Source organism: Rhea pennata, chromosome 4 (genome assembly GCF_028389875.1).
Source record: "Rhea pennata isolate bPtePen1 chromosome 4, bPtePen1.pri, whole genome shotgun sequence".
Classification (NCBI taxonomy): domain Eukaryota; kingdom Metazoa; phylum Chordata; class Aves; order Rheiformes; family Rheidae; genus Rhea; species Rhea pennata.
The window spans coordinates 50,605,148-50,631,779 of NC_084666.1; the positions used below are offsets into that span (position 1 = coordinate 50,605,148).

The 26,632-nt window shown below is 37.9% G+C and overlaps 1 protein-coding gene and 1 long non-coding RNA gene across 3 annotated transcripts; one reads left to right on the forward strand and one right to left on the reverse strand.

Annotated features, from left to right (window-relative positions):
* Window positions 1-1,568: 1,568 nt before the first annotated feature.
* SMARCA5 (SWI/SNF related, matrix associated, actin dependent regulator of chromatin, subfamily a, member 5) lies at window positions 1,569-26,270 on the reverse strand. Of its 2 annotated transcripts, XM_062573918.1 has the most exons (24): window positions 26,127-26,270; window positions 23,871-23,945; window positions 20,931-21,097; window positions 20,138-20,238; window positions 19,314-19,414; window positions 17,223-17,402; window positions 15,612-15,767; window positions 15,377-15,508; window positions 13,409-13,477; window positions 12,823-12,932; window positions 12,317-12,543; window positions 11,444-11,565; window positions 11,200-11,352; window positions 9,828-9,960; window positions 8,958-9,106; window positions 8,630-8,749; window positions 8,277-8,387; window positions 7,543-7,656; window positions 7,137-7,259; window positions 5,711-5,843; window positions 4,560-4,678; window positions 3,344-3,556; window positions 2,817-2,927; window positions 1,569-1,869 (listed from the first exon to the last, which is right to left on the reverse strand). In XM_062573918.1, exons 1-24 carry the CDS (start codon window positions 26,253-26,255, stop codon window positions 1,804-1,806), a joined length of 3,114 nt encoding a protein of 1,037 aa, XP_062429902.1. In that variant the 5' UTR covers window positions 26,256-26,270; the 3' UTR covers window positions 1,569-1,803. The 2 variants fall into 2 exon arrangements, with proteins under 2 accessions (XP_062429902.1, XP_062429901.1); XM_062573917.1 differs by lacking the exons at window positions 1,569-1,869; window positions 2,817-2,927 and having other exon boundaries at window positions 3,493-3,580; window positions 26,127-26,255.
* LOC134139479 (uncharacterized) lies at window positions 6,213-7,286 on the forward strand. The gene is made up of 3 exons (XR_009958171.1): window positions 6,213-6,348; window positions 6,463-6,585; window positions 7,007-7,286. It is a non-coding gene; the product is annotated as an uncharacterized LOC134139479 (long non-coding RNA).
* Window positions 26,271-26,632: the final 362 nt, after the last annotated feature.

The following is a 26,632-nucleotide window of genomic DNA, read 5'->3' on the forward strand; positions in this document are numbered from 1 at the left end:
CTTTCAAGTTTGCATAAGTGCTTCCCATCAAGTTGAGTAAGTGCTTTCAAAAAAACTCTTAAAAAAGGTTTAGTACTTGTACAATACCACTTACGAGTTTTTCCATTCTGTGTGATAATTGCCTTTGCTATATATAATACATAAAAATATAAATTTATATTATGTATTTTATATATATATTTATATATATAATAGCATCTAAATATGGGTGATACATCTAAGAGGCAGTGTATTTTGTTAGTTACCATGTCTTTCTCTGGAAGTAAGTGGGCAACTTAACTATGATATATACAGCAAAAATTTTGATTTGTTTCTATCTGTCTGAAAAAAAATAGTTTATATTACTAGTAGAACACAATTTGGGAAATTAGTGTTTAGCTCATTTCCCTGTCTGCATAGTGGCACTTGAAAACTGGATACACAAATGAACTACTGCTCAGCTACTTGTTTAATACATCCTTCCTCTCCACTTCCTCTAAGGAAGACTTTTTCTGTGTAAGCTAGTTGTCAACTATCATAGCTTGTTTTTTTGTTTTGTCTGGAGACTTTTTTTTTTTTGCTTTAAGAGCACAATATGTTCTTGGCTGGTGTCTGCAAATTAGCTACCTGCAAACAGAAACTCACTTAATGTACCAGTAAAAATAGTACTACTGTATATTAAGTTTACATGTGTAAATTCACAGCTTTTTCTTAAGTCTAGAGTTGCCAAAGTTTGAAGGAGGTGATTTGCTAGGGATTCAGGCCTCCAGGTTTACATGGCACTGATGCCTTTTGATTAGTGTTCTTGAAAGAGCCAAAACTGAATCCCCAACTCACTCAAGACTTTGTTCTCCCTCCAGGAATTCCAAAATTATCCTAAATTAGTTGATGGCACTGGGGAGCGTGCATAGAATTTAGTTGTAGTGATAACGTGCCAAAGACCTGAACAGGAAGCACAGGAAACAATCCTGAGTGGTACCGGTCGACTAGCTCAGCTGAACAGTGTGGCCCAGCTGTAAGATTACAATACAGAATCTAGCACAGCATCTCCTTTTTTTTCACAGAAATCAAGATCCTCTCGGTATTTAGCACAGTTGTTTGTAATAAGGAGTTGTTATATGTACTGTTTTGTGTACAAAACAGTTTTGTGTACTTCTTTTTTTGCCAGTAAAAACAGTGCTGCTATCCTTAGGCCAGTCTAATTAGGTACAAACTTAGTGTTTCTTGCCTTTCTGCTAGCACATACAGTAAGCAGAAAAAATGTTTTCATTTTGTTCCAAATAACATGTTGTTCAGACATTCTTGAAGCAGTAAATACCTGTCTGTCTTTCTCCCTAATGTCTCAGGACACAGCATGTTCACACAGTAAAATGAAGTTCAATAAAGTCAAGTCAAAGCCACAGAAGAATTTCCAAAAACTGGGTTTAACTTGGGGTAGGAAGTGGGAGGGGGTGACTTACTTATATCAAGAAAAACACTTATTCTATTGATCATAATGGAAAAACAGTATTTGCTTACGTAAAAATGGCTTAGAGTGACTAAATGGTATTCAAGTGGAAACATTTATGGAAAAAAAGTCCAGTGAAGCCTTATTAATAAATGAAGCCTATTTATTACTTCAAGTGTTAATGGTAAAAAAAATTCAGCACAGCTGTTGCATTTAAAAAAGTGAAACTACATTAAGTACTATGTTTCTAGTTCAGTAAACAGATGAACCCGATGTCCTTTAATGACATAATAGTTGAGCATTATACAGTACATCTTATGAAGACCCGTAAATTAAAGAACTACTTTTTAAATTTAGTGATTACAAAAAGTCCGCATTCACAGCTTTAGCTTCTTTTTTCTTCCACGACCATCAGGAGTACCATCCATTTTACGCTTCTGTGCCTGTAAGGTAAGATTTTAAGTAAGTTACTGTGGTAGAAAAAAGGTAAGCAATGTGTTTCAAATAAAAACAGATGGTGATGGTGTACCCTAGCAGTTTAAAATGTGATAAATTGGAAATATGCACATCCCACTCAGTATAACAGTTCTACAGTATTCATCCAATTCTGGAAGAGTATGATTTCATAGAGGAAAAAATGTATAGAAGCAAGTCAGCACATAATAATGCTTCCTACTTATGGCATGGTATTTCTAAATACCTGTTAAAGTACTGTGTGAGCAGTTGTAAGAAACATTAATCCACTACTGTAACTGTCCTGATTTATGCACATCTGCAGAGTAAGCTGCCATTTGTTTTTTGGTAGAACCAGTATTCTAGGCAAGAAACTGAGCAGAACATGCTATTTCATTTACAAAGCAGGCCCACATATTTAGGAAAACATTACATGTATTCAGGAAAAAAGAGTAGTCTGAAGCATATGTGCTTGTTCTCATAGTGACAGACTCAGCTCATTTCATGACCGTTTCCTCCATACAATGAAAGTGATGGCAGACAGCAGTGTCTGTGTGGGAACGCTTGTAACAGGAGACCTACAGTAGGGGTCTTAAAGTGGAATGCACAGTCCACAGAGCCTGCACATAGAATACTTCAGGTAGAAATAATTTCTGTAGGGATAAAATTAATCAAAATGTCAAGTAAATCTCAGGTGTGTTTTATCTTTTTTTTTTTAAGACACACAAAGTATATAAGCTACAATTTAGAACCTGAACTCATTTTCCATCTCTACCTGCACTGTCTGAGTCAAAATGCCGACTTCAAGTCGCTCTTAACTCTGCCCTGTAAATTTTTTTTTCCAAATAACTTCATGCATTGCTTTTCCTAGACAATTACTAGGAAAGCAGCTTATCTTAAATGAGCTTTAACAGAGAAATGCCTTTGTAAATATTACCGATGAGGGTTTTGGTCCACGTTTCTTCTTTTCTGCCTTTTCCTTTTCTTCCAATTCCATGTTTTCTCTTTCAATCAGGGTAATTAAAGTATTGCATCTTCTCTGCAGCTCCTAAATTGGATAACACATTCAATAGATTAGACAGCTGCTTAATGTAAAAATCATCACATTAGAACATTAAAAATGTAGGTTTTTTTTTTATATATATCATCATGCAAAAACTTGACACAGTAAAATACCACAGAAATCCACAAACGTTTCATGGTAGTTACTGACTGGCTTAACAGGAATGGATTTGATTACAAATGTTTGCTTTGGAATTTAAATTTCTTCTCCTGTAAGACTTCCTCATTTGCTGTATTTGTCATTTGTTACATTTGTGGTGAAGTCTCTATCAATTTAATGTATTGTACACATGCACATGTGTACATAGGCAAAAGCTACTTAAACCTGCTACATAATCACGTTGTCCTGAGGGAGAATTCACAGGCATTCAGGAACAAAGAGCAAAACGGATTAATACATACCATTGCAGTTCTAGACTTGAGAAACCAGTCAAATCTGAACTGTGGGGAGTTTCGGATACACTGTCTTAATTCATCATACACATTTTCTTTATCAAATCCTAGCTTGTGAAGCATACAGATTAGAAAGCGATCTTCCTCTTCAGTGTAATTCTTCCCTTTATTAGTACCGTATGATATTCTTAACTGGTGGAAAGGGGCTTTGTATCTGCCAATCTAAACAAAAAAGATCATACAAAACTAAGACATAATTTAGAATTAGCCTTGAATCATTTTAGGTTAAAGCAATACATCACATGACTGTAGAAGGGTGAAAAACATCAAGTTAGATAATTAGACCTTTATTAGACCTTTGGTGCTAGGTCACCACATTTAAGGAACAGTAGGTTCAAGATTTGAATTTATCAGTATTATCTAAACTGCTGAGTTTGATAGCTTTGCCTGTGATCTTTTGGTTAACTGTAGACCTCAATCCTGACACTTGAAACATTTGAAAATAGTTGAGATCTGCTGGCCTTCAAACAGTAATAATGATTCTCTTTAACATACCGAAAGCTCAGGAATGGTCAAAATCAGAGCTGGATTAACAGGGTACATGAGACTGTGTAGCTTATGGCTCAGCTGCATTTTGGTAATAGTCAGACACTGTTCTTCCTCTGACCTCCTTAGGAAGAAAACTAGTCAAACCTGAAGTGGGGAAAAAAAATCTAGTTTTTTTGCCTTAATTAATTGCAGATCTGCACATTATCAAACCCTACACCTTGTTAAGCATACAGATCAAAAAGAAAGCCTCCTTTGCTGGGTAAGTAGATAAGTGTGTATATCATTTTCAGTTCCAGGGGTTCAAAAAACAAGAAATTCTACTTCTCTGAAAACTATGTGGTTATTGGGAATTTGTTACATGCCCTATAAACTGTTCAACCTCTGGTAAAGACAACTTAAAAACAACAGCTGATCTTTATGTATGGCCTAATCTATCAGCCAAAATAGGAATTTTTAACTTGGATGTTTACAGTTGAATTCAAGGGTAGAAACTGCAAAGTTTCCATTGATTAGAATGGAAAGCGCTGAGGAAGAATATGTAAGAGAGGCAAATACCATACCCACCTTGCCTTCCTAATGAAGATTATGTGCTACCAGCACTGCATCTCCCTTCACTGGCACAGGGAAAGACAGACAGACAGACACACACACACACACACACACACAGAGTAAATACCTTTGTGTCAAGTGCTTTTTTTATGCTGATCCGCCTCTGAATTCTGGCTTCTCCTCTTTCTATCTGAGCCATGATCTTTTCTATATCTTGGAGTTCATTGCATCTTTCCCAGAACACAGCTTAAAAAAAAAGAGGTGGTGGTTAGTTTCTTATTGCACAGCTCAAAAGGTTTTACCTTAAAAATGTTAGATGTTACTTCCTTTTTATCAAAACTTACTGCTAAACAAAAATAGGCATGTATTTGTCTACTAAGGAATCTTCGCTTGCTGAAATCATGTGTTGCAGTATTATCAAAACTATTTTGAAGAGGTTAAGATATAGAAATCCTAATTTTAGATCAGGTGTGATACAGGCCAGAAAAGTTTTTGTTAGTTTATCTCCTTCTCAAAGAAAAAGCTTTTTAAAGTTGAAACTGCTGTAACAGTAATACTTTATTACAAGAGAAAGAGGGAGGGTACCTACAGGTGGCCAAAGACCACAGCAAATGTCTAAAAGACTATTAGGTGTGTATACAAGGTTTTTCAAGGGTTGGTCACATCTGTAAGCAGCTGTATACCCTTAAAATTTTGGCACCAGGTCCTTGCAGCTGCTGGACTCAGCAGTGGGAGATGCCTCTCAAAGACATCATAGGCAAGTAGCCAAGTAGATCTTAAGCTGCAAGAAAAAATGAGAGTGACTATATTCACTTGCAAAATATCTTTTGACTATATTCACTTACAGTATCCCATTTAACAAAGGGATAGTAAAGGTGTAAAGATTTAAGGAAAGTGTTTGGCTAATGGGAAAATAAATCTCCCTACCTAATAAGCATGTTTTCTCAGCATCTTCTTTTGCAAAAACTACCAACAAATATTTGAAGACCCGTGTCTCCAACTAGAATGGATTTAGAATATTTAAAGGTGGACCAATACTAGCTTACATGCACATTTCAGTACAGCTGTAACTATGCAGGAGCCAAACATGCTAAAAGATGGGTATCTCATAAATCCATCTGTACAACTCCACCATGAAAGTTTTACAGAGCCATATAAGAAAGTCTCAAAAGTAACATTTTTGCATGCGCAAAAATAACATGTTTAGTATAGGCATTTCAAGCTAGGAAAGATGCCGTTAAATACAAATTTGCACAGTTGACTACTTAAGTAAGTTACCTGAGTATTCAATGACTTCCTCGGGGGTTTTCCCTTCTACTTCTCGTGCTATATTTTCAATATCATCACGGCCCCACTTCTCATTAGCTTTGATGAACTGGTTAAAATCTCTCTTATTCCAGTTAGTGAATCCCTTTATAGCAATCAAAAACAAACATTGCACAGAAGTAAGTAAGTTCACTATTTGTCTTCCTTGAAGTTTGTTTCAATAGATTTCTTTCTTTAAAGTGCCTATGTTTAACATTTCCATCATTTTAACAACATTAAACCTCTTTTTTTTTCTGCAGTTTTTAATGTTAGGAAAAAACTCGCCTTTATACTAGTGTCACTGGAGTCTCTCCCTCTAAATATTGCATAATGATTAGCACTGGGTTCCTACTCCACTCCACTAGTTAGCTACCTAGTGCTTTCAGTTAATAGTCTGTATTTCACATATCAGCCCCTCACACCAGAACATAGGCTCTCTTTTGTTTATTTTGGGGGAGGCGGGGACAGAATTGAGAGCATTTAATTGCTTCTCTCTCTCTCTCTCTCTCTCTCTCTTTTTTTTTCCCTTTTCCCAGTCAGAGAGTACCAAGTGCCTAGCAGACACTATCGTCCGCGTTTTTCCTGGTCAGTCTCCCTCAGAAAATCTAAAGGTATCTTGTGATGCTAGTCACCAGGAAATGGAATAGCAGCATGAAGTTACCAGCTGCCAAAATAGGCTAATTTCATATTGGCAACAATTTATTTGACTGTACTGTTCTTAACAGGGAACAGTTCCTGTGCATTACTACTCAAACAAGAGATCTCATCCTATAATCCTCCACAGAAAAAGACAAACTTGAAAACAGAATACGCTAGGGCAAGGAGTTACAGAAATCAACTAAGTTTAGGTAAGTTAGGTAGACTCTAAATATGTACTTATACAGTTTATATCCTCTTCAAGAGATGGACATTAGTCATTTACAGTCACGTTTTGCGAAAACTGACCGCTCACCCTGCCATATTCAGTTTTATAGAGTGTGATCAGTTGGCAGAGGCTGCACTTTTCTATCATGTGGAAAGCAGCACATCAGCTCTGCGGCCAGTCTGCAAAGTCCCGCAACTGAGAAGAGGTGTCAGTGTCTACAGTCAGTGCAAACTTGGGAATCCAGACTCTGGAAGCTGGGACAGTTCTTGTTCACTACATTTAAAAATACGTAGGATGTAGATCAGATTTAGTAGCATCTACATGCATGAGTCTGGTGGGCATTCTGCAAAGGCATCTAGGCCCATGACAAACCTAATGCTAGATTTCGCTCAATCTCTTTTCAGTATGAACCAAAATTTGCAACCACATTGAACATGGCATTTGTGAATCAATGACTAAAGAATATTCTCATAACATTGTAGAGGACAACGCAAGCTGAAGATGATTTCAATTCCACTGAAGGACTGACCATACCTGCGTTAGAAGCTTCTCTTTTTCCTCTAATTCTTCATCATTAAGAGGTTCAGCCTCGTCAATCTTGAGCTGCTCTTCCTTTTGTGCTTGGGCTGCATTTGGTAGATCAGGATTACGAGGTACCTGAAAGGTTTCAGATATGTAAAATTTGACAAATAAACACTAGTTGTAGCCTCTCTATTATAACATATTTTTTTATATATATATGTGTGTGTGTGTGTATATATATATATATATATATATAAAACATATGTAATGTAACATAATAGAACATATTATAACAACCTAATCATTTGTTCAGAGAAGTGTATTTTTTTCCATTCATATCAGTGTGAAAGACAGGGCAAGTACAGACTCCCTTACCATTAAATGTTGCAATGACACAATGACTGAATTTTTCTGTTACCTTGTAACCGATTGTTTTTCTGTAGTAGAGAATCTCTTTTTCCAATAGTTCAAACAGGCGAGGAGGAAAGAATTGAAAGTCCTGTACATTTGGCTGTTTTGGAGGCCGTGGTGCCTGAAATGCAGAAAGTTTGCAGTTGACTCCCTTTTACATACAGAATTTGCTTGCTTGTAAAAAATGAATGAGTTCAGTTTGTGAGAGGCGAAAGCTTTAATTTTGCAAAAAATGCGGTGTCCTTACTAAAACAGTCAATACTAAAACACCAGGCAAGTGACCGAACTACAAGCATCACGACCTACTTTAGAAGTAAAGGACAGAGGACCGTTCAGGGAGAGGTTGTAAGGAGAAAGTCAACATGCCTCCCCCTGAGCAAAGTTCAGGTGTCAGAGTAACAATAAGGAAAATCCACAGGCAATGAAAATCCACCACCGCTGCTGCTTAGGCAAAAATAAAATGCAAAAACAAAATAAGAAACACCCTGGTCTTACCCTCCTATGTTCTTACATTATTTGATTAAAGTTTCATTTTGCTCCTAATTTTTCCTCACAGAAGTTCATCTTTAGCCCTTTGGATCTTTCTGAATTTAAGTCTTCAAGTGGCCCCCCCCCCCAATTTATAAAAGTGAATAGAATATTTAGAATATTTTTTTTTATGAATTAACAGCAATTTCTTCCTTTCAGCTGTAACCATTTCTCACATATATTTGAAAGATTTACTTTAATTAGTCAACTCACCTTGGGTGCCTTTGGCTCACTGACTCGAAGAGCCTCTCGGAAGTATGCATCCACAGCATAATTGGCTTTTCTTTCTCGTTTAGGTGGTTCAATCCACTCTGTAAATGCCATCTACAAAATCAAGCCCCCCCACCATCCCCCAAGAAATATTAAGACTAAGTCTTACAAAATATTCATACCTGCTGAGAGTTTTATAAAAAACTAGGCCTACAGCTGCTTTATATTTAAAAGCTGTAATTAAACTTATAAACTATTTTTGTATGTTACACTGTACTTTACAAATAAAGTTTTAAATAAAATATAGATCATTCTTACAAATCAGTGCTTTCCTCTAAAATAAAGTTAAATGTTACCTTCTGTTTTTCTCTGTAGTCCTCCCCTTCAAAATTATACACACTGGACTCTGTATCCATTGTGAAATTTCTGAGTGAGCTTTCACCCATCTTTGAGAGTTTTTCATTCATTTCTGCGGTCTAGGAGGGAGAGGGAAGAACAATAACAATTTTGAAAGGTACTGCATTATAAAATCTCTGTTAAAACAATAAAAAAAAAACCTTGAAAGTGTATGAGCAGTATGGAATTCCTTAATAGCAAAACCTATAGTCCTCCACCTTACATTGAAGTTATGGGCTAGGCAGACACCGTATTATTTTTTGGTTTTTATTTTTTAAACTCTCTCACCTTCTTTGCACCTCTTTCCAAAATGTGATCAATATCTTCATCTGTAATCTCACTCTCCTTTGATGCAAACACATGTGTTGCTCCATGTCTGATCATTTGCAGCATTTCATCCTTCCCAAGTTTATTCAGGTTTTGATCCACCAGTCTTCCTGAAGATAAAAGCATTGGAAGGTAACAACTTACTAAAGAATTTACGTTACTGAAGGAACAGAGTACGTTTTTCTCTTCCCCTGACATTTCCAAGTTAAAGAAATTCACCCTACTCAGAAGGCACAGGAACCATTTCCACCAAAAGAAAAAAAAAATGCCAGCAAAATCTAGCCAGGGATTGCATACACTTGCTTTTAATTATACAGTAATTGCATCTGAACAGCAGTGTTTAGAATGTAAAGCTTTCTAGATGAGCTTCATGTTACAGGTTATGTTTCAACAGCTTCAGGATCAAACACCCTCGTTAACATGACACTAAAATGTAATACTTTTCCAGAAATAAAGTAACTGATCCCATCTAAATGAACCGGGAGGGTTACATTGTCATCACTTCTCCCCACCTATTAGTAAAAAAAGCATTTATTTCTTCATTTCAAAGTTGAACACTTAAAAAAAAAAAAAATCTGACTAGACCCCCTTATACATATGCATCACTAGAGACGTGATCAAAAAGTTAATGTCAGAAACCTATCCTTTCTGGAAAAGGAATTTCCAAGTAGATCAGGACTTTTTTGCACTCTATCTACAAAACACCACTGGGGCAAAAGCAACATTCCCAGAAACTCTGAACTAGATGATTGATTTCTCCATAGTTTATAAAAGTTGTGAAAAAAGAAAACGTTACATGTACAAAGAGAAAAACTGCCTTCATATACTTGCCTTGCTGAATGACTATGGAATCTAGCCGGAGTTTCATTTCTGCACGTTCCACTATTCTTTCTTCCACCGTATTGTCCGTGATGAATCTGAACACTCTAACAGTTTTGGTTTGGCCAATTCTGTGTGCTCGATCCTAGGCAAAAAACACGTAACACAAAAATTAATGCTTGCTTTCCAGCACATATAAATAATTAGCCTCCAATTTTTGTCAGTTTTAATGTACCGATTTATAAAACAGAATAGCCTAGGTTAGCTACATCTTTACAGAAATCCAGTTAACATGACTACCCAAGACAGCCTGTTCTTATTTGCTTTTCAAGTTCCCCCCCTCCCCACTCCATGACATCAACAATAAGTATCACTCTAGATGTTAAACCTAAAAATAGTGGGTGTCGGCGATTCTTTCTCTTAGCTCAGAATCACACAGGGGAAAAGACTTGAGTGCTTCAGCCCTTCTCTGACCACCCATAAAATCAAAGCATTTAACTAATTCTCTCTCTCTCCTGACCAAAAGTTATCCTCAAAATCCTTCAGTCTTGCTACAGATATTGCCAGAAACATCGGATGCACAACCTCATCTGAGTGGAACATGATCAACCGCTGTGAGAATGAGTATTCTGAACATGCACCTTTAGCGGTAACTGACCACACCTGTAGTGGTAACTGGTATCTGGCTTTAGCTTCCAGTCCCTGGTTCCATCATTCCTCTGAATTAATTTTAGCTAGAATACTTAAGAACCTGCAGCTGAAATGATTAAAGAAATTTCCAAGATTTGCCACTGAAAGGCCTCAGAAGCCACTAAATACTGGAAGTTTTTAAGTGACACTTTCTTATATGGTCAGGAGTGTTCTTGACATGTCCCAAGCTCAGAGAGGCACGTAAATCTATTCTCCCCCTCCAAAAAAACAAAGAAAAAAAGAGAAGATGATTGCTAAAATGAGCTCATTCACTTATCACCGCCTTACAAGCAGTTTTTGAAATTTTAGTCAAGCTTTTGACTCCCTTTCAAGTGTCAGTGAAGATAGTGTACACACACTCACCTCCACAAAGTAGTAAAGCTTTGTACTTTTGGGATAAATACACATTGTGCTAGAATTTGTTTTTAAAAAAGGTTACTTTAATTAAACGTTGCTAACTGTAGCGCAGCATTTCCCTCCGCTGAAATCATTTTATAGGCCAAACGTGACTAGGTGTGTTCCTCAAAGTGAAAGCTGCACTGGACCTGAAAATCAATCTTAAAAATACTACTCCTGTACTAAAACAGGAAAAATATCAACTCGGTGTGGAAATACTACATTATGTCACACAAACATTTACAGGAAAGCTATATGAGAAAACAAAGGCAAAAGACATTTTCATCTGAATTCTTACCATAGCCTGAAGATCTACTTGTGGATTCCAGTCTGAATCATACAGAATTACAACATCAGCAGTAGCTAAATTGATTCCAAGACCTCCAGCCCGTGTACTCAACATGAACACAAACTTCGAGCTACCAGGTTCATTATATGCATTAATAGAAGCCTGTATAAATAAAAAGAAAGGTCAGTTGAACCAAATATTTTATGAATACTTACTATTTTTATTTAAATAAAATGCTTAAAATTTTAAATACCTGTCTCTCATCATGAGGTGTTTGTCCATCCAGCCTACAATACTCATAATTTCGCCACATACAGTAGTCTTCCAAGATGTCTAAGACTCTTGTCATCTGACTGAAGATTAAGACTCTTGAACCTTTAGGGGGTAAAAAGCTTTTATGTTTTCACCAAAACTTAAAGAGTTACTGAACTTTATGAATTTGCCTAATCAAAAAGGGAAGGAGAGCAGTTGCATGTTACTATCAACAAAAACAGCTATAAATAAAAGGATTCACATAAATAACATAATGTTGACAACTTTTCAGGAATGTATACATGGAATAACAAATGTAGAAAAACAGTGGTATTTTTATTGACCAAGCATTAGAATGTGAAAGAACTTCAAATGTTTCTATGAATAACAGAATTCTAACGCAGAGCTGCAGATGTTGCTACCAATGTACTGTAGAGCACTGCAATGAATACCCAATATTTCATATATGGGCATTTCCATATTCTTTAAATATAATTTATACTTATTGTGCAAGGGAAATTTTCTTGGGAAAACCGGGAAAATTCCTTGGGGAAAAAAAGTGGCATAGGACAATAAATTTCTCTTCTAAATATAAAAACAACAGAGCATAAAGAACAAAATTTTAAAGCATTTGTGCTGGAATTAGCATATCTAGAAATAAAGTTGTTCTTAAAGTCAATTTACTTATTTGTCAGAAAATTCAAAAATGTAAATATAAAGTAACTTATGCAAATAGACACAACTACTTCCAACCTACATGAGGGTTTTAACTACAGGACAGAATATCACGAAGCTTCTGCTTCCCTTTACATCCTCCTAGTTTTGATGTTTAATCATTAAACTAAACAAGTCTCAAAGAAAAAGTGAAGTATACCTTGTTCTTTCAATTTTGGTAGTAATTTGTCCAATACCACCATTTTGCCACTGTTGGTGACCAAATGCATATCTGTTGTGTAAGGTGGACCAGGTTCTGCTCCATCAAACAGATACGGATGATTGCAACATTTTCGCAGTTGCATAAGGATATTCAGCAGTCTCATTTTGTCCAGCTTCCCAGCAGAATTCAGTATGTCTATATCCTTCATTAAGATTCGTGTATACCTATATCAAAGAAAAAAAACCCTCTGTAAGTATGTAACAAAGTTGTCCTTCCCTTAACTAATAAGGTATAGTCAAAAGTGAATCCTCCCTCATTTCATAAGATAATTCTCACTGATGTATAGCATTGTCATGATAAAAGCGTCACAAGGATATACTTAATGAGTTGGGAAGAATTTAGTGTATCAGAAGGAATTAATTTAAGTTCTACACAATAACTGAGTCTCAAGCAGCACATTCCTTCTGAGCTTTAACCACAGCACAGTCAAATACATAAATTACCATTCTCGTTGCATTTTGCTGAGACCCACGTAAATTTTAACTTCCTTCTTTGGAGGCAAGCTTTTCTCTACATCAGCTTTAATGCGACGTAAAAGGAATGGTCGTAGCACCTGAAAGAAATTGCACTGTTAAATGTATTTTGGAAACTGAAATATTGAATACGTCAATAGACAGAAGCAGCGCAGATAATTTCTCTTCTAGATGTTCAAACTCCAAAGCTATTACCTGATCTAGATCATTGTAAAGAAAAACAATCCACATACACAGATTGTTACACAAGGGAATAAACAGAAGGCGTTTTTGGAAGACTCAAAGATTAGATTAGGTCTTTTTTTTCCCCCTGCTTGACTGAAATTTCCAAGGTTTCCTCACAGCATTATTTTTAATGTAAGCATTTAAGAGTCTTAAAAACCCAAACTATTGACCTGCCCCCTCCCCCCAAAGCATTTCCTTTTCAAGAAATTAATCTTCTTATGAGCCTCTCCAACCTATTCTGAAAACCTACCACAGTTTTTGAAATAATGTCAGACAAATCAAATCTAACTTAGATAAACATAACATTTACGCTCAAAGCAGAGACACTTACCATATGGAGACGTTCCACCAACTTTTGATCCCCTAAACAGTTGTTTGTATCAAACCACGAATCAAAGTCCTGTATCAAAAAAATAATTCATATGTATGTAGTTCCCTTTCAAGGTACATTGCAACGATGTATATCACTGCAACGATGAGTAAAAATACCTCAGTGATTCTGTTACACACTTAGTAAGTCCTTCTGGTCTACCTCACTTTGATTTCAACATGCTGTTTAGCCGTATCTCTATCTACTTCAGCTTACTCTGAACCTTCCAAAAAAAGCCCAATTTACAATCATGTTTTTTAAGATTTAAGCCGCTTTTGCGATAGAACAGCATGCCTCAATTTTCTTTCTAGAGTAAAACCAACTGCTTAGGGCTCACAGACATTAATCCACCTATCCTCCTTCTTCAAGAAATATTAATATGAAAAAGAAGTGCTAGCTGCTCCTCAGAAAAAAATGAAGTAAGAGTCTGTGGCCACTATTAGTGAAAATTCAAACAATATATGCTTGTCACCTATCAGAACTGTTACCAAAATCGTAACCTAGTTTCCTGAATTCTTAAAATTACCTGCACTAATATAGTATTGATAATCATACTTCTTTAGATGAAGTTTTCAAAGCCTTTCAAAGAGATCATCTGTTTGCTCTCCTTCATGTTATCCTCAGTTTTATTTACTTATTCCTGTTTTGTTCCTATCCAGCACAGGTTTACACATTCGGTATACTATAAAGAAGTGTTGGTTTACATGCAAAGATGCACAAAATCCAGTAGAAATTCAGTTGTACCCAGAGTTAGATTAGCTTGCAGTACCATATTTTTCACATCAGAAATTTTAACACTTCGAACACATCAGCACCTGAGCAAAGAGAATTACAAATGGTGCAGAAGAACGTCCACAGCCGGACCCCAGATTAGGAGCTTAAATTGGCTCTGTTACATTCATTGTCATGCTTAGTTCTGTGAAGCAGGACTATGGCTTCAGAGCGTAAGTTCTGGAACACCACAGTCAAGTCAGTTATGATGGAAAAACAAAACAAAAAACAGACAAATTATCGTCAGAATAAACTTGGTTTCATATCTTTTAAGTTTTTCTGGTTTGAGGTTTGTTTGGTTTTTCTTTTAAGCAGTCATCCTTATGGAAAAATCTATGATGATACCTTTAAAAGATTACTCTATACCTTAACAAAACAAAACAAACAAAACAAAACAAAAACAGGCCTATCCTTTCCTGTTGAAAAAGGATAGGATTCACCGACTATCAGCCCGCTAGACAAACTCCTGTTGGAAGCTGCATACCAGTACAGCATTTCATGAAAAATAAAATGGAAAGGGTAAAATTTTGCCTGAATGTATCACAAGAGCTCCCTTCCCACAGATTTTACACACTCATTTCTCAATTCATCAAAACAGTTAAGCATATGCTTGAAAATGGGCACAGAAGTAATTATCTTCCTGAATCATTACTTGATCAGATCAGCAGACACTCAGGTTCTATGGCTTAATGAAGTCTATTGCTGATTAAATAATATCGCCAACTCACAGGAAAGCAGACTTGAATAAAGAATAAAATAACACATACAAAAAAACAAGTTAGGATTAAACGTTGTGATTGCTAAGACAACTATTTTGAAACGCAGCAGAAATCACCTTCACATTGTGATTGGTAATACCTCTCACATCTGCTAAGCTTACAATTCAAAAATGACTATGCCGAGAAAATTAGCTTACCTACTACACTTACATCACAAACATTTACTGACTGTCAATCTGACATTATCAGAAACTGATACGTTCGCATTTCTCTGAAATCCTTTATCTTACCTTCCAAGACATCAAGAAGAGATCTGATTATAGAGAGCAACCTGATACACAAGGCATAATTCTCAGAACTATATGTATTCAGGCTTATTTTCAAGATCTGGAAAAGGACCAAAGTTCACTTAGTTTGATTAGCAGAAATCACGACTTACTTCAGATGAGTTAAATACATCTGGCAAAAGAAAGTTAAGAAGTGCCCAGAGTTCATGTAAGTTGTTCTGAAGTGGAGTTCCAGTCAACAGCAACCGATTTGTAGTCTTGAATTCCCTCACAATTTCTGATAACTGAAGAATAAGACATAAGCAGATACAACCATGTTACCAGATTTCCCCCAACACCTGCCTAACAACCCACACATATATGTATGTCAGTGAAAGCATAAATTACCTTTGATTTTTCATTTTTAATCCTGTGGGCTTCATCTATTACTAAATATCTCCAGTTAAACTTTTTGAATACTGATTTCTCTTTGATAAGCATTTCATATGATGTTACGCAGACATCCCATTCTCCTGGCAGCAACACATCTCGGACAAAGGCAGCCTAGACAGCAAAGCAACAGTTGCTGGTTATTGAGGTTTGTCTAAACTAAGACAAGAAGAACACTTTAGTGATGTCAAAATTTTAAAACAACTTTGCTGTTAATTTTGAAAATAAAGCTAAGATTAATTATAGACTTGATATAACAAATGACTATTTTAAAACTTCAGAATTTTATCAGTGCTGAAGCTGCTAAAACCTTTGCAGCAGAGCAGAGAAAGATTTCAGCTCTAAAATCTGAATTTGGAAACTGCAAATGAATACACACAGGAATTTTTGAATAGTTGAACTGTAAGATTAAGAGGTTCAGAAAGAATCCTTCTAGTTTTTGAATATGAAAAATAACCCCAAGCACAGCTTCACTTAGCCAAAACTAAACATTTTCTAGAATGCTGACAGCCAAGCATTAACAGATAACCCAGCAACTGGTAAGAATCCAAATTACAGAGAAGAATTTATGTGAAGAGTTTAACTCATATAAGCAAGAAATATACTGAAGAAAGAAAAATAAATTTTGAATTCTGAAAATATGCACTAAGAATATTGCAGGGTATCAGATATGGATCGATGATTTCCGGAATTATTTAAAATCTTCATAAATGTTTTTGTTACATAATCTCCAACCCAAGAAACTCTGTAAATAAAGCTAGGTGTCCTTAGAATAGGGGAAAAAAAAGTCCTGCTCACAAGAGCAGAAGATTAATGACATCAGTAATATGGACTCCTTCCATAAATAAATGAATTAACTCCAGCTGACAATTCCATAGATGTACCAACATATCCTCAGTATTTTTTAAAACAGAAGTTTTCTTTGATGTGCTAAAAAAGAGAGAATGATTCAAATAAAAGTCTGTATGTAGTTGAAAAATATTTTCTCTTATAATTGACAGACTTCAACCAGAATAAGGTTCATCTGAGCATCACTTTTTCCAGTCAAGTTCCTAGACATTTCCAACCCCCTAGACATTAAGGTCACAGACTGTTTTCAGGAAACAGTTACTTGGTATCCCACAATCCTCTTAAGAGCTGCTATTACAGTCAATAAAATGTATTGTAATAAAGCAGTTAGAAAACAAATTACTGTTTAGATTCATATACTTCATACAATTGATAGCACTTTATATAAACCGCTTCACTTTTCTATTTTATAATTTATCAGTTTCTGTTTACGTATTTAGTAAACCTATTTAGTATCTTTCTCCTTCACAAAAGAAGGAAAACTGAGGACAAGAAATTACAACCGTAAAGTGATAAGGCAACAACTGGACAAGATACGTATGAATTCTGAGCTGGTTACATTTAAAGTAGGTAGCACTTGTTGGTCTTAAATGTTTAGTCACTACAAATCCAAGTAATGTCCCTCCCTGCCTCACTGTGAAAGGAAGATAAGGACAGCAAGATCACATGCTGGACTTGAACACAAGAAAACACAAGAAAAATAACCACGTCAAAACTTACTCGCTGGTCTTTGTCACCAATCAAACAAACTGCTCGAAGTGTAGGTACCCATCTCTTGAATTCATTCATCCAGTTATGTAGAGTGGACTTAGGAACTAACACCATGTGAGGACCAGGAATATTTCTGTAGTGTTTCATATACCCAAGAAGTGAAATTGTTTGCAGTGTCTTCCCAAGACCCTGTGAGAGAAATTAGTAAGTCAGAAGAAATTTCTGCGGAAACACCTTCAAAAAAACTCAAATATGATCTCCGAGAATTTGACAGAAGATTCAGCGGCCTGAACAAATCACTAAGATATACTAAAGACAGTGTTACTCACAGAAGGCATCAAAATCTTAACTAGAAGAAACTCATACTGCCTCTCATGTTAATAAGAGAGGCTAACATTTTCAAATCTGTGATCATAAAGTTAGAACTTTGCCTTACCTCCCAAATAAGACATGTTTTCAGAAGGGCAAGAATACTTTGTAAAATTGTTGTCAAATAGGGTATACTCAGATTGTTTATGTAGAGACCAATAAGACATTAAAAACAGTAAGTATGCATTCACTTAAAGTAAAGTAAGCAATTTAAGAATTCTGTAAGATGACTTTTATAAGGCACCACATGATTTCACTTCTTGTGAGAAGGCAAACATGAGCTAATGTAAAGAGCTGCATATATGAAATAAGAAAACAATCATTGAGCTTCTTTAAAAACTCTTTTTTAAAAGTGTCCTATTCATTATCCAGCAGAAATACTAAAGATTTCGTATCTTCAGCATATAATTTTATTACAACCAACTGAGGAAGATACGCATATGGCTTGTTCATATCATTTCAGAAATTCAGAAAGACTATGACTCAAATACACAGGATTCAAAAAAAAATCTCAAATGCAAGTTATTTTTGCTCCCAGAATTCAATTCTGTTTTCAAAATAAGCACATTTCACCTGGTATAAGATGTAGAAAACATGTTCACAGGCTATGTAAAAAGCTTTAAACAAGACAATGAACACCTAAAAATAAATCCACCAAGATTTAATAGTAAATATTTAAATTCCCAAAACAAGAGGGATTTTGGAATGCAACAAATTCAATTATTTATAAAATTTCCCAAACTACTCTGCTAAAATAAGCCTGCTCCATTTACAGCTGTATACAACAAAGAAAATCCTGTACTCGTAAGTACGTATGCTGAAGAAAATCTTCGAATTATACTAAACTGAATTAAATTCAAACTAAATTAAATATATTATTAAACAACAACTTAAAATTAACTGTTCGTAATTTAGCTTGAAAACATTTTACTGTGCAGAAAAGCAACTGCCAGTTATACTGAAATATTATCAGGTCTTTGTTTTTTTCCATATCAGCTCCTTACAAAAATCAGATACAGCTAAGATCACTCCACAGAGGAAAAATATATATCTGCCTCACAAACTATTACAACTTTTCTTCACCTTATATCTTTCAGGAAAAGAGTAAAAACAGAAGCAAAAGAGGCTATGGTCAGTACTGACTGAAATGGCCACGGCCATGGTAATAAAGACTTTTTAACATATCTCTCTAGCTACATCTACTTTAACATCATTTTTCCCAGAAAGTTTCACACAGTTGCACTTCTTGCTGCTGAGAACATCACTCCATACAGGACATTTCTATCTCTGCCATCCTGCATTTCACCCTAACCACAATAGGAAGTGTTCCCACATCTGTTGCTCTTTTCGTACATGATGTCCTCTTCACCAAAGGGAGCTTCAGAATATCATAACAAAATAACTGCAACTTAAAGGAAAAAAGGGGGGGGGGGGGAAAGGATGTGTCATTCTGCAGAACAACATTTTTACCCTAGAATTGTATTTTCCTAATGATTGAGCGAATTCGTTTTCATGTCCATTTCTTAAGTTGCCTACACAGCTTATTCAAATTAACAGAAAAATGCGATGTACGCTGTTTTAACGTTACTGACTTAAAACACTAGAAAAATAAAATATGGCAAATCATACACTGCATTTTGTACTATTTAAAAGAATAGCTAGCTGAACTAAAATTGTACTGCATCACTTGTGTTCACATTCCTGTAACAGAAGCACAGGCTACAGGCATACCATTTCATCTGCTAGGATTCCATTGATGCCATTTTCATACAAAGAGATGAGCCAGTTCAATCCTCGGACCTGATAATCACGCAGCTTTCCCCATTTAACATCTAAAAGACATGGAAGAATAGATTAAAAGATCTGCAAAAACTCACCAAGGAATTTCACCATCCCTTGACTGCTAATTGAAACCGATTATTTAAGCTACAGAACAGTATCAAGCAATAAATTTCAGGTAGTAAATTCCAAAGGACAAATAAGAGATCAAAGACATGTACATTTTGTTTCTATAAGCACAAGAAGCCAGAGCTAACACTGCTTCAGCAGCACAGGTTTGTGCAAGACCCCAGGATATGTGGGAATTATTTTATAAATCCCCTCCCCCAAATCAGAACATACTACAGCATTAAAATAATAGGATATTAAATTCCCTATTAAATTGACTAAAAGCTGTTGTATACTTTTAATTGTACCAGAAGGTAGGTTACAGATGAAAAAACTGCGAGACAGTCAACTTAAGAACAGAGTTTTGAGTCCAGATATAGCTGGACGAGGAAAGAGCTGCAGCTAGCTTTTTCCTAGCAACTAAGGTACGTCAACCAGATTTCTAAAGGACAAGACTCACAACTCCATCTTTCCATCCTGAAAAGACAAAGCCCCTTCCTAATGTATTTTATCCAATTAGGTGGCTACTGGTTATTTTCCTTTCCTTTCCCCCTCCAACTAAATCAACTCATCTCCCATCATAGGATGAGAATAAACTCCATTTTAAACTACACAGGTTTAAAGGAAAGAAACTTTCAGGGGGGAAAAAAAGAAAAGAGGAAACATACAGGATGGAGACTCTTCAAATCGAGTGCATACATTAGTTGCCTTGGAGCTTTCTGTTAACAGCTCCTCATCTTCTTCCTGTTCTGTTCTACGATGCCGGTAGCTTTTTTTTAAGGGAAAAAAAAAAAAGTTAAGTTTCTGGCTAATCTGAAAAGACACTAAACTGTTCCAAAATCAAATCTAATAGCAAGCATTGTGGTACATGGTACAGACCACAAACACCTGAAGGAGCTTCCTGTGAGTTTTTTCAAATGAGCTCATCCACTAAAATGCACTTTTTAATTTTTAAGATACTATTACATAGTAATAGCTTAATAAACTATTAGATTCCAGCTGATATTATTAGCAGCCTCAAATATTAGCGTGTTTAGGTGCTAGACAGATTAAGACAGTGTACATCAAGAGCTATAGAACATCTGACAAAAGCCAGAGAGATACTGCAGTCATAAAAGCTGCAATGAAGGCAATCCACATTTCTTCATTTCTGATTTTCAAGCTGCCTGTACTACTCCAATGCTATCCACAAAGTCTTGCAACTTATAGCCATGAAGGCTCTACTTTTCTGCCCCCACTTTTCTTCATGCTGGAATACTTCCAACTATGACAGTACTTTGCCACCAACACCAAATTCTTAGAATTCTTAAACAATCTTCAACTTATAATCAAAAAATTAAAAAAATACAGTGTAATAAACACAGCACAACTAACAAAAGGCTAGCAAGTTTAACTTAACATTCCTAAAGTACAATAAAATCCATAATTACAGTACAAAATGGTCTACATATGATCACTTACTCGCCAACTGACAGTAAATTCTGTTTCTCATCCTTCTTTATTCGTGGACGTCCTGGTTTCATTTTCAAAGGTGAAGTTGGAGTTTTCTGAGCAGCAGGCTGAATGAAATGAGCAAACAACTCAGTCTGCTTCAACAGATACTCAAATCTGTTTGCTCTGTCTGTTTGCTGTTGACAAAGAAAATGAAGTGGAATAAGTGTGAAACACTGCAGTATGCATTCAGTTTTTAAAAAACTAGCAATGCTTTCGAACAATTTAGATTCATATTTTTTCAAATGCATACCTACAATAACAGAAGAGCAAAAAAAACTGCATCAACAATGCAATCGCTGCTGACACGTTCAGCATTCTTCTGTTAGCTGAAGGCTAACCTCTACCACACAATAAAATCCAAATTGTAAGCCAGACCTGCCTAAGACTGATATGTGGCTTTAGTACAAAGATTACATGGGTGTCTCTGGACAACGCAGCTGGGTTCATTTAACAGCTTCTTCCACCAAAAAGGATGGTCTCCCTCCCAGAAATTTACTCCCCATCCATGTAATTCTTCAATAAACTTGTCCACCTCACCAACCTAGCAACAACTATTTTCTCTTCTACTACATTAGTTCCTGCTTGCTTAGTGAGATAAACCGCCTCACCGAGGTGTTAGATAAGCAAAAGAGCTAGCATGAAGGGGAGGCAGAGAAGAGAGAGAGCAGAAGAGCCCATAGTTAGAAGTCAGAGCACCTATTTCAGCAGCAGAGCTATTAGATAGGCCCAGCCTGACTTGTCAGACTGCACCCTTTGATATGAGATGCTACTTCTGCTATGTAAGAAAAGATTACAGGAGACAATGTTATTATCTAAAAGGTTCAGTTCCTTTAAGACAAGTTCCACCTAAAATCAATAGATCTTCCCATGGCCATTTCAGCTATCCTGAATTTATGGAGACTTTAGAATAGACAATCGAGAAAAAGAAACAACTCCACATTTAATAGCAACCACTCTGACATTCTGCCAGTCACCACAACACAACCTGGTATTTAGCAACCTGTACAGTTGACAGTCAGCTTTCTCAGTAAAAAGGAACATATATTCTAGACTGCTGCAAGACCAACAGCAACTCAGTGAATATTCTCCTCTTTCAAGTAAGCAGATCCTGCTCTATGTATAAGGCTTAGAAATATAGTGGAGTCAGGAGAAGGAGAGCAAGAAAGTCAGGTGCTTTATATACACAAGTAAATCCTGTACACGCCAGAGATAAGCCAAACTCCAATTATGGTTTAAGCTTGGTTGTCACAACTACAAAATCCACATCTACAGTCTTCCTATCTATTCCATATATTCCCATATGAAGAAGAAACTAGGTGAGGTCTTATTTTATTATTCAAATTGCTGATCCTTATTTTTAAGTACTTGTTTCACTGGCTGTGCAAAATAGAAGCCTAAGAGGTATAAACGGCTTTACAAATGCTTTCTGGTTCTAAAATTTTAGTTACAAACCTTCTGTAAGTGTTGGTACTGCTCACATACACAACACAGTCCATTTGCATTGTGCTTAAGAATATTCCTTTAGGAGATTAACAAACACTAGCTACAACCTTTAGGTAACAAAATACAATCTCTCTCATAGCTGTGCGTGTCTAGAGACTAGAGGAGACAACTACAACTTTGCTTTCTTCATGATTTACCAGTAAAGAAATTAGAAAGAGAAGACTAAATAGTTTTTTGTGGTAATAAGAAATGTAAGTAACAAACTGACAAGAATCAGTTTCACTTTACTCTGAAGAAATTCTGCATACAGTCACAGACACTGGAATTGCAAACTGGAAGGAAAGAGAACAGGAAGGAATAGAAAAGAAAATGTGACAAGATGGTGAGAAGTGGATGGCTCCATCCCCTAAATTCAGAATATCCTAACAACTACAAATAAGGAAAAACAGCAAGTTTTCTCTTGTCCAACTAGTGAAGCATAAAATTACCCATCTTCAAACTGGAGTAATCTAAGCAGAGCTTCATAAATGAACTAAATTTCAAAAAAGCTAACAAACCCCTTTCAGTCTAGATAAAAGTGTAGAAAAGGTGAACAAGGCTTACAATCAGCACTTGTCCCGAACAGCAAACCCTTCTCAGCTTCCTGTGAATTTTGAAAGTACTAAGTTTAAGAACTTCCTCTTTTATTTTCTTAGACTTGTAAACCATACTGTTTAAAGAACCTGCCTGTTTTGAAGTCTTCCTATTAAAGTATATTTCACTTGAGAATTAATGTAAGAATTAGCACTATCTACTTAAAGCCTTATACTATTTGTTTTTCTCCCCTCTCTCTCCCAATAAAAAAGTATACATATTTTCCTGTAAAGGACTGCTATTCCTGCACTTCAAAGATAAGTTTTGCGTTATTTTCCCATATTTAACAGCAATATAAAAAGGCTCGAGATTCCATATGTTAAGAAAGTAAGGTAGTAACCAGTCAGGATAGGCCCTCTCCTAGATGATCTTTCAATTTCTGACCTAGAAAGTGAATATTAAACTCTTCATGATCCTCCTTATCTCCAGAAAGGACTACTCTACAGACAACTCCAAAAACAACAGCACAATTCTTATTATGTTTTCTCCCCCTGAAGGCATCCGAAAATTTCCCATTAGCCCATTCTTCCCAAGTCTAGACTGCTGCAAAACTGCCAAGACTATACTTGCTAGAACCAGAAAAACACATTCACAGTTATAACAACTATCACTGCAGTGGAAATAGAGAAGCAACAGAGAAACAGAGAGCAAAACACTAAAAAGCAAAAGAGATTTCTTTTTCTTTGACTTTTTTGGTTTCAAACTACTTGAATGATTTTGAAGGACTGGACAAAGGCCTATAAATCCAGTTAATAGATTTCAAAAGAGTAGAAAATTAAATTTTAACCAATTGTGTAAGTACTGGACAACTGTTTGCATTCCCCAACATACCATTTTCTCTTCATATGTAGGATCTGCTTCCTGGATTTCTTTTTGTTTTCCTGGTGATGCATCATCAAATGATTCCTGAGGGGAAAAAGAATTAGAAATAACTTATTTTCTGAACAACAGAGGATACCCATGTAAAAGCAAATAAGCTGGCTACAAATTACTATCTACCCCCATTGGATAGCGCATCCATCTTCCGTTTCTTTGGCGTAGCCACATTTCTGTTAATTACTGTAAAATTTACTGGGTCATGGATCAGTGATCCCTTCCACAAAAGGAGGGACAGAGCCAGCTCTCCATAATCCAATTTAGCTCCATCATTGTAGCATCATATGAACGTAAACAAGAGAGCCAGCTGCGGTCCAGGAGCTCAGCATGCCACTTCAGGGGTGCTGAGCCAAAGCCCTCCTAAAGCTGCTTCTGGAAAATACTGTGAAAGAACTAGCTCTGGTCCTGAAGCAACAGCAGTTTCAAGGTTTTTCCTTTTCCAGGTGACCCTCATCACTCTGCACCAAGTGAACAACTCTATATAAAGAACTTGAATTACAGTTTTGTTCTGGAATCAGGGCAGCGTGTTAGAGAATGTATTTTTCTGACTCTTTTGTTTACTAAATCAAGTAACTGTTGTTGCTACTAACAGTACAACTGATAACAGAGAAACAACTCTCAGGGTTTGTTTTTTTGACAGTCCTTGCTCATCGTCCTTCCTGCCCACTCCTTGGCACACTGTCTTCAACTACCCTTTAGGGCCAGAAATTTTTTGTCCTTCTCTCCTTTGCTCCCCCCGCCCCAAAAAGAGCCATCTTTCCCCATCATCTCCCACATTTAATTTCACCTGCTCCTGTTCTTAGTACCAAAAACAACAGGATACTCAACCAGGACAAGACAGAACTTAAAAAAAAATACTTCTTGAAAGGCTGAAAGAAAGAAATGAATGAGATGCCTACAAGACCATTACTAAACATCTGTTCAGTTGAGCCAACTGAGAATTCAGTTCAGAACAAAGAAACAGTATGAAACAAAGAGAAGCAAAACACGGGCTGCTCGTGTGTGTGTGTGTGGGGGGGGGGGGTGTCACCTCACAAAACTCCAGCAGGTCCCCATGTGACACTGCGAGAACTTTAGCATGACCCACCTCATTTACCAGTCAAAAGGTAAAGAACTCAACGTAAAAAAAGTCACAGCTAAAGATCTTCCACGTTCTTTCACAAATTTTCTTATTCATCTCCCGATTCATTTATTTAATGCCCATCTTACACCGGGAGGTGAGGCTTGCTCGAACTCCTCTACAAAACTCGCGTTTCTCCCGAAATGCATAACACGGGAAGCACAATGAAAACACGTGAAAAGCAGTAACAAGCCATTTGACCTCTTCATGCGCGATCAAGAAGACAAAAACTTCCAATTTAGCTGAAGAGTGAGGAAGACAATCTCTTAGCTGTTTAGGGCTATTAAGAAGCCATTTAAACTGAAACTTCAGTTTACCCAAGGTAACTCCTTCCTCAGGTGAAAAAAAGGGATTAACTTTGCAAATACTGAAAGGACCCTGAAGCGCAAAAGCATCAAAAGCATGCATTGCGCAGCTTCCTCACACTACAGATAGCCTAAAATTGACTTCTTTTTGCAGGTTCAAGTAGGACTTGCTACCCAGGGTGCTTCAGTTACTTGCTCATCTCGAAAACACGGCATTTGCAAATGTATTTAAATGAAGTAGGTTGGACTGTACGGCATGACTCAGAGTACAAAACACCCAGCACTAAAAGCAGGACCAACCAGTTTCCTCATATCGTTAAAAGAACTAATACTGCGATAAAATTAGCATCACCGGGCAATTATTCAAATTCCCTTGAATTTTCTGGAACGAGCACCTGTTGCCAAAGTGAAACAAAACAGAGCTCTTCCCGCGACGCCGAGCAGCCCCCTGCGCCAGCTCGGGACCGCTCCGGAGCGGCCTCCCGCAGCGCGGCGCGGCGCGGCGCGGCGCTGCCCGCGTCTTCCGGCCTCTCCGCGGGGGAAGCCGCGCAGGAAAAGGCCGCCCGGGAGCGGCGCCCGCCCGGGAGCGGCGCCCGCCGGGCCCGCGGGAGGTCTCCGCGCTCCCGCCGCAACGCCGCGGAGCGAGGCACGGGAAAGGCGGCCCGAGCGCCGGCCGGCCGGCCGGGGAACCGCCGCCGCGACCCGCTCCCCAACGGCCGTCCCCGGCCCCATTGTCCGCGCCGCACGCGGCCGCCCCCCTCCCCCCGCCGGCGGAGCGCGCCTGACCTCCATGTCGGCGGCCGGCGCTGCCGCCGCGGCCTCGCTGCTGTTGGCGCCCGCCGGCGGCGGCGGCGCGGGCGGCTCGTCCGGCGGCGGCGGCGGCGGCCCCTGCTGCTGCTGCAGCCCGGCGGACATGATCCCGCCCGCAGACAAAGCTCCGCCGGGACCGGCGCGGCGCGGCCGCGGCGCGCGAGGGAGGCGGGCGGCGGCGCGCGCGGGGGGCGGCGGGGGCGCGCGCGAGGCCCGGTGCGCGGCCGCCGGCTCGCTCGGCGGGCGCCCACCAACCAGGAACCGAGCCGGCTCCCCGCTCTCGCGAGAGCGCCGCCGCGAGCGTGGGGCGGCCCCGGAGCGAGCGAGCGCGCCTGCGCCCGCCGCGCGAGCCCCCACCCGCGCGCTCCTGATTGGAGGCGCCGCCGCGGCCTCATGGCGGGGAAGGGGGGGGGGGGGGGGCCGCGGGCGCTCTGTGGCGTCACTGGCGCCTCGTTCGCCGCCGAAAGGGGCAGTAGGGGAGG

Excerpts from the sequence above, each read along its gene's own strand:
- SMARCA5 (XM_062573918.1), bottom strand. The coding sequence starts at position 26,255 with ATGTCCGCCGGGCTGCAGCAGCAGCAGGGGCCGCCGCCGCCGCCGCCG. Across the intron at positions 9,107-9,827 it reads TTCCATAGTCATTCAGCAAG|GAAGACTGGTGGATCAAAAC; the intron begins GCAAGTATATGA and ends TTTTATCTTCAG. Across the intron at positions 8,750-8,957 it reads TGGAAAGAGGTGCAAAGAAG|ACCGCAGAAATGAATGAAAA; the intron begins GTGAGAGAGTTT and ends TCTCCCTCCTAG.